General features: G+C 35.7%; 2 protein-coding genes across 2 annotated transcripts; both read right to left on the minus strand.

Annotated features, from left to right (window-relative positions):
- Positions 1–104: 104 nt before the first annotated feature.
- map9 (microtubule-associated protein 9) lies at positions 105–5533 on the minus strand. Its single transcript, XM_063884139.1, has 13 exons — positions 5203–5533; positions 4348–4438; positions 3583–4104; positions 3317–3483; positions 2907–3009; positions 2748–2815; positions 2572–2633; positions 2315–2477; positions 1859–1945; positions 1592–1753; positions 1355–1500; positions 949–1084; positions 105–844 (listed from the first exon to the last, which is right to left on the minus strand). Exons 1-13 carry the CDS (start codon positions 5305–5307, stop codon positions 725–727), a joined length of 1932 nt encoding a protein of 643 aa, XP_063740209.1. The 5' UTR covers positions 5308–5533; the 3' UTR covers positions 105–724.
- A 479-nt stretch (positions 5534–6012) lies between these two features.
- smim14 (small integral membrane protein 14) lies at positions 6013–11472 on the minus strand. Its single transcript, XM_063883904.1, has 5 exons — positions 11340–11472; positions 10318–10414; positions 8967–9015; positions 8688–8842; positions 6013–8106 (listed from the first exon to the last, which is right to left on the minus strand). Exons 2-5 carry the CDS (start codon positions 10390–10392, stop codon positions 8068–8070), a joined length of 318 nt encoding a protein of 105 aa, XP_063739974.1. The 5' UTR covers positions 10393–10414; positions 11340–11472; the 3' UTR covers positions 6013–8067.
- Positions 11473–12181: the final 709 nt, after the last annotated feature.

Genomic DNA, 12181 nt, shown 5'->3' on the forward strand with positions numbered 1-12181 from the left:
AGAAACGTTGTTTCATCTTTAAATGATGACATGCAAAAAAGACCAACATTTCAAACAATTAATAAACGAAATATTGTTCTACTTTTTATTTTTCACTTATTGTTTGTTATTTAGTTTGCTATTTTACGGTCACTTAATAGAACGACCTGTTTATTGATCAAACTGTATTATCAATAATAATATGCCAATGACAACAAGAAAGGGAACACCATTTCAAATACAAATACACAAATATAATAACTGAATCAATAATGAGCATAAAATAAGCTGAATATTAAAGAGATCTGTTTCTACGATCGTGTGATGTTTTCGGGTCTTGTATTTTAAAGGTAAAAAAAGAGTCATAAACAGCAGTTCAACCATGAACAATAGAAGACTTCAGGCAAATTATTCTACCCTCCTACATTAATATTTTTCCTATTGCTGCTTAACATTAAGATGTATAACATGGCAAAATAGACAAGCGGGTTTATATACATCTTATTTGTATTGTTTCCTTTGGTTTTGACAAACAACTTTTTTCCAACTTTAAAAACATACTGCGACATATCATCCAAACATATTACAAATTAAACTTACACTAGAGCTGCTGGCTCATATTTATAATCTAACTGTTAGGATCAACAATTGTTAAAACACAACAAACAGTACAAAATGTACAATGAAAAAAAAGGTATCATAGAACCTATAGATATTTTTAAAGGGGTTATATCAAACTCACATATTATTTTCGAAATGGTATTGTTTTATTTGGAGGGCTCCATGGAGGAGGTGGACTATCTCTGAGAATGGTTTGTATTCGTCTTTCTTCCTTTTGTCTCTTCTGTTCCAGATCTTTCCTTACCTAGGGGAAAAAAGAAAATCACTTATCAGAAATATTAACCTTTCCAGATTCCTTAGATATAACCAATGCCATTCTTTACTGGTGTCACAAGTAATTCTACTTACCAGCCAGCTTTCATACATCTCTAAAGCCATTTTATCTCTCTCTTCTTTCATGTAGCGTTCCTCCTCTGCTTTATTTTGTATTTCTTTACGCTTCATTGTCACTTTTTCTTGGAGAACATCCTTCTTTTTATCATGCCTAAAACATTATTGGAAAAACAAATAACAACAAATTAAAGTTAAAAAAATGATGAATTGAGGCTCAACATCAGCTTTGGCTGTCATCTAGTGGATGATCAATATCATCACTAGATGTTTGAGTCTGATGGGACAATAATGTGCTGCTTCTAATATCCACATGCAAAAATTGCAGTTCTAAAATGATGCAGCATCAGTCGTTGTCAGACTATTTTTGGCTTTACTGTTTAGACACTACAGGCAGTGAGTAAAGTAAAGGTTTTACACTCACCAACCACAAACCGCAGATTTGCTTTCATTTTTCCTTTCTTTCTCCTTTTCTTGTTTTCCAAACTGAAGTTTACTTTCAGCTTCTCTTTGTTTTCTGGACTTTTCTTTGAGGATATGATCATGTTCACGTTTCCATTTTTCAAACACCTGCAATTTTTAACATTACTGATGAGCATTTCTTCCCACACAAGTGCTTGTTGTAGCTTTCACAATCACACAAATAAATACATTTATTTACCTGTTTAGCAGATTGCATTTTTTCTTGTTTTCCTTCAAGCTCTCTTTGCTCTCTCATGATCGCATCTTGCTTTTCTTTGGCTTTTGCTTTGAGACTTTGTGCTTTGTGTTCTTTCCAAGCCTCATATGATGCTACAGCATATTCCTTTTTAGCCTCTTCTTCCTGTTTAGTATTTGAAAGATGCATATATGTTAAAATGACTTACTGTTTTTTTAAAAGTGTTCTAAAACAGTGGGGGCTGTTGAATTTACAAAACTGATTATTCACCCTTTTCTTTTTCTCTTTAAGGATTTCCTCTTTCTTCTTTTGCTGCATGTTCTCTCTTGACTTTTCATTTTTCTTTTGGAGCCATTCCTATGAGGAATATGTTAAAGGGAGGGTATTAATTTACATATAATTCACTGTAGATGGATGGATGGATGGATAGATCGATAGATGAAACTGTGAAATTCTTATGTTACAACAGCAGCAGGTTATCAAAGTCTTGGACTGAAAAAGATACACAGTTAATATATACTACATATGAATAGAAATATATGTATGTTTATGTCTCATTGTTTGTATATATTTAAATACACAAAAAATATATATTGAACTACTGTATCCAAAATATAAACACACATGTGCAAATGTCTTAGTTTTTTTAAATGCAAAGAGGTAGAGCATATCTATAAAGATCAATACAGAAATAAGTGTGGCAGTCCACACAATTTTCAGACTGACCTGGTAAATGGCCGCTCGGATTGAATCTGCTGTTTGAGGCTGAGAATCTTCTATTGAGACTTTTCGATCCAGAAGTTTGAGCGATCCTAAATACTTTGACTCAACGTTTCTGGAGCAGGCACTGTGAGATCTCTGAGTAGTCGTTGAATGAGAACTTGATGTCCTAATTTAAATGAAATGACAGATAGTAAAGTTACTAGGGTGATCTGTTAAAAAAAAGTAATACAAATATTCATTGTTGCAGCTTGTTTACCAACCTGCTATCAAATGATTTTTCATTGACTTGAGAAGTTTGATATGGGCCATCTCCCGATTGTGCCTGAGAGAAAAGAATTGACACATTTAATAAGACTAAGAATAATCAAAACAAGAGGCAGAGCACTCCTAACGTGTAACTTGCAACCACAGTCACACCTGATGATTAAGGACTTACACTAAACTCTTCAAAGGACGTGGAGTACTTGCTCTCCTGCCTTTTGCCCTCGTCAGAAATGAGGTCATCTAAAAGAAAAAAAGGAAATATCATTAGGATTAATTAACTAAAATTACTATTTTTAAAAAAGGTAATGGTGCTGAAGATGCCAGTTATTACCTCTGGAATCAATAGTGGACTTTGCAGAGAGCTGTGACTGTTCACTCTTACTTGAAAAAGATTTGCTGAGGCTGCATGAAACTGCGCAATCTCCTTTCGTCCACTACAGTGAAGAAAAATAACAAGAATGCACTCCAATGAGAAGATGTTTTAAATTCAAAGGGACATGTTTTTCCTCTTAATAGCAGTTCTATATGTCAGCTATCTTCTTTCTACCTATTTACAGATGCCAATCTTATCACAATGCAGAAAAAAGTGTGCCTCTATGTATGTTTGTAGGTGTAGTTCGGTAGAGTCACACAAATACAATCTTGATTAATAAATGGCACTATGGCACACTTTTTGATCAGGGGTTGGATTGTCCCTTTTAAATACTGATTAATCAAGCAATGAGACATGAATGTCTTTACAGTGTTGTTGCTGGATGTGTCAGTGGAGAGGGGAATGGATGCAGAAGAAGTCTGGGGCCTGCTCAGTTCCTGAGATTCACCACTTTCAGCTATTTTCGCTGCAGTGTGGAGACCCAATCCGAGAGTCCTTTGCCTTGGTTTAGGCTTGGGTGGCTCCCTTTCAGTATCTGAATAATGACAGTTTGTTCAAAAATAAATTCAAAATTCTGCCCAAGTAACATTTAATGTTTCCCTGGTCACTAATAAATAAAATGCTGTAAACAGACCTGCTGTTGACACGTGTGTTAGGTTGTTTGCTGATAACTGCGCACTCTGGTTGCTTTCTGCCAAGTTGCAGTTCTCATCGGGAACTGGGGTTTCCATCACACTGTTGTCAGATGGTAAGGGCAATAGCATGTCTGGTAGAGTGTCATCTGATGCTTGGAATGACAGAGATTTCACTGAGCTCTGTCTCGTCATTTGGGAATTAGCAGTTCCCTCATAACTGCTTTTATATTTTATGTTATCTTCACCAACGTTTGTGGAGCGCTGGGTAGATAATGAGTCATTATAATTGTTGTGTCGACTGGTGGAAGAGTCGGACAGATCGTTTTCCCCCGACTCTGGGGCCATCGTGTCTTCCAAGGGAGTTTCAATTCTTTTGGATTTCAGAAATGAAACTCTCTTTGTCCTGCCATGTTTGTCATCATCGTCGGAAATCTCAAAGTTGTTGATTTTGGATTTACTCTTCCCAGCCTTAAATGCACTAGCCCTCTCTTTTCTTGATTTGAGGAGTTGATTAAAAAAATCTGTTGGGGGAAAAAAAGGAGATGACAGGATAGGACCAAGCAACAAACTTAAAAAATAATAATAAACAAATGTTATTAAAACACATGTGTCTTACACCAAATATATCTATATATATACAAATTGGATAGTAAATTGGATAGAACAAAAATACAATTTAGACAAAGACACGTAAGAGATCTACATCTTCAGGGTCACTTGCACAATCCAGTCTTATCAAAATATTTATTGCTCTTCCATCTTACCATCCTCATCTTCATTAAAGTCATCAGGGTAGGAGTATTGGTCGGTTACAGTTTTGCTAGCCCTGGCGGACACAGCAGCCTGTAGTTCATCCTGCAATGCCACAATGTCAGAATAGATTACAATTTACTTTATTGTCCATCTCACTGGAAATGTGTCTTTGACTTCACCAAAGTATTGGGGGAAGAAGTATTCAGATTATTTGCTTGAATAAAAGCATCAATTCATTCATGATAAAATACTCCATTACAAGTAAACGTCCGACATTCAAAATCTTACTTAAGTACAAGTAAAAATGTGTTATCATAAGTATAAAATGTAAAAGCAGTAATTCAGCAGAAAAATGGCCTGCATGGGTGATTTATAATTATATATGTGACATATTTAAGGAAAGTCATAGGTAGCATTTTACTCAAGCTAAATATTGACTTGTTAGTATATGTTGGATAATTTTACTTTTTTAACCCTAAGCATCTAGTTGTTAGAGATGCATTGTATTAACAGTTCTGAAAGTAGCTAAAGATGATAAATAAATATAGTTGCGTAAAAGTCCAATATTGACCTATGAGATGTAGAAGTAAAAATAAGCATTAAATGAAAATACAAGCACTTTAGTACAGAACTTGAGTAAATGTGTATATTTACTTTCCACCGCTGCTCAAAAGCAACGCAAGTACTAACCAGATTAAAACATACAAATATACAGTAAAGAAAACCACAATTCAAAATTGGCACGTAGAAGCAGACGTTTTACTTGAAGTAGCACGAGTCTTCTCGACCGTTTTATGGGGGCTGTCGGTTTAATCATGGTTTTTCATTTTGTCGGACATCCACACTGAAATTAATAAAGCTGTTACCTGGAATGTTGTCCTCTTTGATGTTTTGGGGCTTTTCGTGTAAGCCAGTGTAGTAAACTGCTGATTCGTCATCCTGAAACTATGAACAGTTTCCTCTGGTCGCATTCATTGACATTAGCATGCTAGCTAGTGTTGGCTAACTTCCCTGCAACTAGCTAGGTTCTCTATTAAGCTTCCCATGCGAACGAAATACATAGCTTGATTACCATTAAGCATTGATCATTCTGAATTCCAAATGGCTGTTGTATGACTACAATACAGTTATTCGGCGCTGCTAGCTTATCTAAAGGCAGACTGTCTTTGCTAACATTAGCTACAGGGAGCTGACTTGTTGATGGTAACCCTAGGAAACGAGGAGGAGCGTTCCGATTCTCCGTGTAACCAATGCGCATGCTCACAAGATAGCAGTTTTGCACATTTTGATTTGATCAATTCAGAATAAGATGAGCAAAAAATATTGCAATCACTATTATGTTCTCTGGTTCATACTTTACACACATTTTGATGGGATTGTAAGGTTCCTTCTATTTTTGAGTAATTGTTTTCACATTTTTGAATGGAAAATTAATTGCTCTTTTTTTAATAACTGGTTTTGACCCAACAACTTTAATATCAAGATGTATTTCTAAATTGGGCACGCAGTTTAAAGTTTTTTTGTGACTCACCAACTAAAATTGTCTTCCTGTGGAACAATGCATTTGCAATATTCTCTCAAGGGTTAGAAGCCAGAACATAATATAAAGATATGGTGTATATCTTCCTGAATGAATGCAGGAACGTACACATTCAGGAATAAACACAGACTAGTAATAAGAGTTACTTATTTTTTTATTTTGTTATGGGAAAAGTGCATAGTTAAAGCCCTTTTTCTCTGAGACAAAAACAGTGTAACTCAAGGTCTCCTGTGGTAGCAGATAGTTCACTATGTCATTTCAACTATCTAGTATGGCTTTCCCCTAAATGATATACAACTGCTTGTCTTTTCCATCCTTAGTTCTTTTTGCAATCCACAGTTAGAGGGCATTATTGGCTAATGGAAATCAGGAGTATAGTCACTGAAAAATGCTGTTACAGATCATATCCATGTTCTTACAATTCATACACAATGCAACAAGAAAGACATTTTAATTTTAAGAATATCTCCATTTCATTTTCTGATATCACTGGGACCCAAGATAATCCACTGCCCATTTACACTTTAATATCCATATAGCTATGACAGTGGTGTGACACAGATAGTCTGTGACCAGAATAAAAGGAAACCCTTTATCATATATTTTACAATCCAATAGCTAATAGAAGATATAGTACATACAAAAAACCTATTGTAATGTTGATTTTTTTTTTCAATCAAAGACTGTACATCTTTCGAGGCTGCAGTTTGTCGAGCAGTTGTATTACATTTTTACCCACCTTCACATACATGTAAACAAAACATCCACCACCATATTGTTCTGATTTAGATGTTTCTATTTTTAAACATATTCACCTTTAATCTAGCTGAAAAAATGTATAAAATCACTATTCTAGTAGAGCTCTGGTCCAAGAGAAATGACCAAATCCAGTAAGAAAGAAAATCTGTAATGTAAGCCATCATTTCAAATTAAAAATATAATATTGTCAGTTGCTTCCTTATTTTTAATTGGTTTGAAATTATTGTACAGAAGTTGTAGTATAAATTTAAGATTGCTCCTATTAAATCAGAACGCTGTGATACCCGGTAAGAAAACTCCTGAATCAGTACAACACACCCTCATAAGGAAACAACATACCACAACAAAAGTGCTAATAAAATATAATTCTCTGCTACTATTATTCGAGCACACAATGCTGCTTTTATCTTTTAACCACCAAATAATTACAGTACAGGGATCAAAATGTTTGTGCCGAGTCAACTGTTTACCAATGATTCCATTCAATACACCCCAACTGTACGCCTATAATTCAGTTAATTTCAACAACATGTCATAAGTTTGACTTAAGTTGGGTTTCATCTTCTAAATCAGACTCTTTTAGAGGAGAGCACTGTCTTATACACCTATTTAGTAACAGTAACAGTTACTTCAATGGTCAGAAATGTTGCTGGAAATGAAGTTATGTAAGAGAGCAGACTATTTGCTGAAGTACATTATATAATTAAGGCTTGGATATAAACAGAGAACATGAGTTCACTGCGTTTAAATCCATATGCCATATAATCGTAAACCTAATTCAAAATTAAATGCATCCATATGAATTTATTCCATCTAATGATATTGCTGTTTGAATATGCTTAAATAACATTAGGTAACATGACATCGTAACTGGAACCTTTTGGACTAGTATCTTGAAAGGGGAAAGAGCGGAATGTTTCAGAGAACCCGCCACCCTCTATAATCCAGCAAGCAATTCTACCAAACTGTAACCTCCCCTCACAGATCCACCAACCCATGTTCCTTCATTTTGAGTTCATGTAACCGCAGATCAGTCAGCATCTGAGCTGAGATTAGGAACCTAGAAGGAAGCCTCTCTTCTGATTAAAGACTTGAGGTAAATAACACATAGAGCCCAACAGTTATATCAACATTCTGATATTGTCGGTCAATATTATTGGTCAAAATGATACACCTTTGTCCCTTGGTATACATTTTTAGACCTTTTGTAAATTGGAAATATCATATCTGTATTGGACTCATCAATTGTCTATCAGTTGGGCTCTAGTAGCACGAATCATAGACAGATCCACCCCAAAATTGAATGGCACTAAAATAGTAGAAAAGCAAAAGATATTTGAATAAAGGGGAGGGGTCACTGTCCTGGTCACGGTCCCTTGCTAACTGTGTAGCTCTGGTCAGAGTTGGTGGGTGAGTGCTGTACTCTCCACTGTTAGTCAACAGGTGGTGCTGGCGGCTCTCTTCCATCTCTCTGCAAGACAAGAAAAATAATAAGTATTTTCAATGGAAAACAAAAAGTTGTGATGATGATATCTAAAAGAAAAAAATATAAAACAAATACTTTGATAATATAAATAATTTTGACTGTATTGTTTTACTATACTGTATCGCCTTTCACAAAGATATATAATTGCTCATCTTTACAAATATTGACCAAACCACTCAATCACAACAATATGTGAATGCTTTCTGTATATTTTAGAATGTTGTTTGCTGTAACTTGACCAGCAGAAAACAAAACTTAATAGCTCTATTAAGACAGTGACATTTAAAGTTCCCAAAGGCAATTTCTAAGGCCTTATAATTATCATAGAGAGGTTGAAGCTGCTCATGTCGTCATTACTCCACTCTATCTTTACATGGCAAGTAGTTGTGTAGTGCTATACTAAATGTTCTGAATATTATATATAGAACCTATATCCTCATACAGGCCAATTGTGTCTTTCTCAGTAAGTAAGTGAAATTCTGTTTTGACTCATTATGCTTTGAAGGTAGAGCAGTACTGAAACTATGTAAAAATATCATATGTGTTTATGTGTGATCAATACTGACATTGTGGGGTCCAGAGGCTTTGCCTGTGGGACGGGAACGCCTGAGACTGGAAGGCCTCAACAGGAAAAGGAGCAGAGCAACCACCGCCCATCCCATAAGAACCAGGGGGAGGGTCAGCTCACCTCCTCCGCCCACCGACCCACCGGGAGCTGGCACTGAAAAAAGAAAAGAAATGTTTGCATTTTGACTTAATTGATCAACTACACTCATGTTTCCGATTCAAGAAAAATGATATAAGGCATTTCAAAAAACAAACAGGTCTAATGGGGTTGTACGTACGTTCCTGAGGGCAGTCTGTGTCTGTGCAGTAGGACTGAGATTGCCTGAGCTGAAAGGGAAATTACAGAAAGAATAAGGAAGACTTAAGACAAGAGAAGATGTCTGGCTTATACTCTTTTTTCCACCTAAATCAGCACCTATATACAGGTTTTTTTTAACATCATAAACTCCTCTCAAATTGAGAGTAGACGAGCAGGCCTTTCTGTTTCTATTTTTTTTTTAATCTCCCCTTTAAACTTAACAATAGTTTTGGATTGTTGTGTTTTTGTTTGTGCTTTTTAAAATGATGAGCTAGGTAAAATTACTGATGTCTGAAGTTGGGTGACTTTCAAGTAGAGCACCAATGTATGTTTTATATGTTAATAAATTATATGATTTGTCCATATCCCTGTTGATCTTATTTAGCAGATATTCACTTAAATGCACTTTACATAGCGTTGTGGCGTAAATGGGGAGAAAATAAGTGTATCCACCTGTGTGTCGTGTTTAGTAGGATTGGAGCTAGAGTTTATAAATAACATGACTACTGCAGAGAAAATTGTCTTAGAAATTAATGCTGGTTGTAACATTTCTCATTAAAGAGAAAGTCCAGATATTAGAGTGTGTAAATGAGTTTTTTCCAGTGTGAAAGTGGCTTAATTTTCTCTGGTTACTATGATCTTTCTCTTCTAGGGAGAAGGAAAATACAGGTAGACTTTAAACACACTGCTGATAACCAGTAGGCTAATCCATAAGAGTTGATTGTTCGATGACACCTATTATATGAGTAAAAAAAACCTCACAACTTACTGTTAACAACAACATAATCACATTGGAAGACGCAGACAAACATCTGAGCTTTGCCTTTGCCAAGGAAAAACTGTAAAGTACCTCCAGGCGAACTCTGTGTAAATGATTTGGTTATTTGGACAACACCCTATCCTGTTGCAAGCAAATAACAAACCCCTAGGGTTGTTTCCAGCTCTAAGCCAACTGCAGCTCGCCATGCAAGTTACACCTGTGCACAAAAGAGCCAATGAGGTCACTTGAAAACTGACACAACATGATCACAATCTGTATTCATCCTTTAAAGTAGATTGTCTAAATGACTTCAACCAACTGCATCAGAGTTCAATTTCACTGTAAGGCATAAGTGATAGCATCACAAGGTAAATACTAAGCAGGAACCAGGATATGTTGGCTCACTGTCAGTAGGCAGCTTTTCATTTCCTTTTCTTTTTCTAGCTAGTTGCTTCCTGTGTTAATTTTGTTTCTGCCTTCTCTCCACTTTAACAGAATATAAGTTTACTTACTCTGTAATGAGTCTGCTTCGTAAGATTTTAAGTGACAGTGAAGGATACTCATGACTTACCAGGTTGATGAGGCGCCTCATAGCGTGCTCATGGGTGCAGATGCACTCACAAGGATCAAAGCCTCCCTCTGCCATTTCTCACCAGATGTTGTCCACCCTAAAACAAAATGAAAGTACTGTTTTTAACCAAGATCTTCATGAGCATGTGAGAGATATCTAATGCTCCCTCTATTCAGCGCTGTGCACACACAGGTTAGAGAGAGGAGACTGCTCAGTTGAGGACAGTGACTGTTTTATTGCAGTGCAGGTGAAGTAGATTTGCTTAGGGAGAGGGCTGTCACATTTTATATGTGCCAATCAAAAGTTATCTGAATGCTATATGCTATCACCTGTATGCACTCCGGCAATGGAACTTTAATTTAACTACCTTAAAGAGTTTACATTCAAACTAGCGTATAAGGAACAGAAATTAAAATATAATTGGACCTTTTGTTCTTAAAATATTTTGGATATTTTGTGAGTTGATTCTGATGCTGTCCTTGCATTTATTTCATTGAGATTTAGTCTTGTATTTGCACAGTTTTTGTGCCATTCTTTGCAGTGTTTTGGGACATTATGTTTTCATTATGTATGTATTGCGATATATTAGGTATACTTCTAACAATTAGAATTGTACAATGAAGTAGCTGGACTACAAAAGGCGAAAATATAAATCTAAAAACAAATGAATGCCAAGAAATGTTAACCAAACAGTGACATGCATAGACTTGCATGGCTACATTTCGACTCCATAACAATCTCACTTGTTACGGAGATGTATTACATGAATAAATAACACGTTATATTTTAAATGGCTGTCTGCTTGCATATTTCTAGAGTGGCACTTTTTTACTAACCACAATCATATATGACAGTCCTATAATATTGCTCTGGAACTAATTTAGCTAACCTCAGACTAGCTCTTTGCTAACCAAGTCAGCAAAGAAGACTCGTACAGCGTTGGGTTTTTTGTTCGACTAATAAAAATGAATATATACTTTAGCGATAGATGTGACAGCAAAAGGCATCGAAACACAACTTACTTGCGCCCAATAGATGTTGATAAGACGTTAGGTGTTTTTTAAGGGCCTGTCTGCTCTGTTGTTCTGCACAGAAACCATCAGACTGCAAAAATGTCAACCTACCGTCTGTGATTTGTTTGGTGCACGTGAGCCAACCAGCGACAGACATCCGGGAACCTCACACAAGGAACGATTTAACAGTCTCCTATTGGTTTAGACATTTGATGGACACGTCTTTAAACAAATCACAGTAAGGTACGTCTATAACGACTGGAAAGTAAACAAACAGTCTGCCTATGATTAAGCAGAGACAGATGAATCGTGCCTCTTTAAAGATACAGTCTATTTATGATGACCCCAACCTTTGTGTACAGTCTGGTCCCAACATCTGTACATGATTGAGCTCTAGTTGTTCTACATGCAGTTTTTTTAATTCACCAACAGTCATTTTCTAATCTACTACTTTATATATATTTACAAATGTGTAACATCCCAAAGTGCTAGAATGTAACTTGAATACATCTACACGTAAAATCTAAAGTGCAACATCACAAAATAAAAGGAGATTGTTCTCTATTTTTAATTATGCTGTGAAGAACATTTAGTTGCAGTGGATTAAATGTATACCTTGACTTTTGAAACTAGGAGTGGATATTTAAAGTGACAAGTTAGGAGGTCAAGTTAAATTATTCATATTAGCTAGTTATATATTATAAGTAAACATTGCACACCAGTAATATTACTTGGGTATATGTAATAAGTCACATTCCACCCCTGGAAATTAGATGTGTTAAGCACATGATGAGAAAATTCCTGATGGCAAGTTTGTAAATAACATAAACCTGTCCATATACCTACTGGGA

Source organism: Eleginops maclovinus, chromosome 5 (genome assembly GCF_036324505.1).
Source record: "Eleginops maclovinus isolate JMC-PN-2008 ecotype Puerto Natales chromosome 5, JC_Emac_rtc_rv5, whole genome shotgun sequence".
Classification (NCBI taxonomy): domain Eukaryota; kingdom Metazoa; phylum Chordata; class Actinopteri; order Perciformes; family Eleginopidae; genus Eleginops; species Eleginops maclovinus.

Coding starts and splice junctions, on each gene's coding strand:
- map9 (XM_063884139.1), bottom strand. CDS start 5,307: ATGCGACCAGAGGAAACTGTTCATAGTTTCAGGATGACGAATCAGCAG. Junction 4,439..5,202: donor CAAAGAGGACAACATTCCAG/GTAACAGCTTTA, acceptor GTGGCATTGCAG/GATGAACTACAGGCTGCTGT. Junction 3,010..3,316: donor ACACATCCAGCAACAACACT/GTAAAGACATTC, acceptor TCTTCACTGTAG/TGGACGAAAGGAGATTGCGC.
- smim14 (XM_063883904.1), bottom strand. CDS start 10,392: ATGGCAGAGGGAGGCTTTGATCCTTGTGAGTGCATCTGCACCCATGAG. Junction 9,016..10,317: donor TGAGGCGCCTCATCAACCTG/GTAAGTCATGAG, acceptor TTTCCCTTTCAG/CTCAGGCAATCTCAGTCCTA. Junction 8,107..8,687: donor AAGCCTCTGGACCCCACAAT/GTCAGTATTGAT, acceptor CTTGTCTTGCAG/AGAGATGGAAGAGAGCCGCC.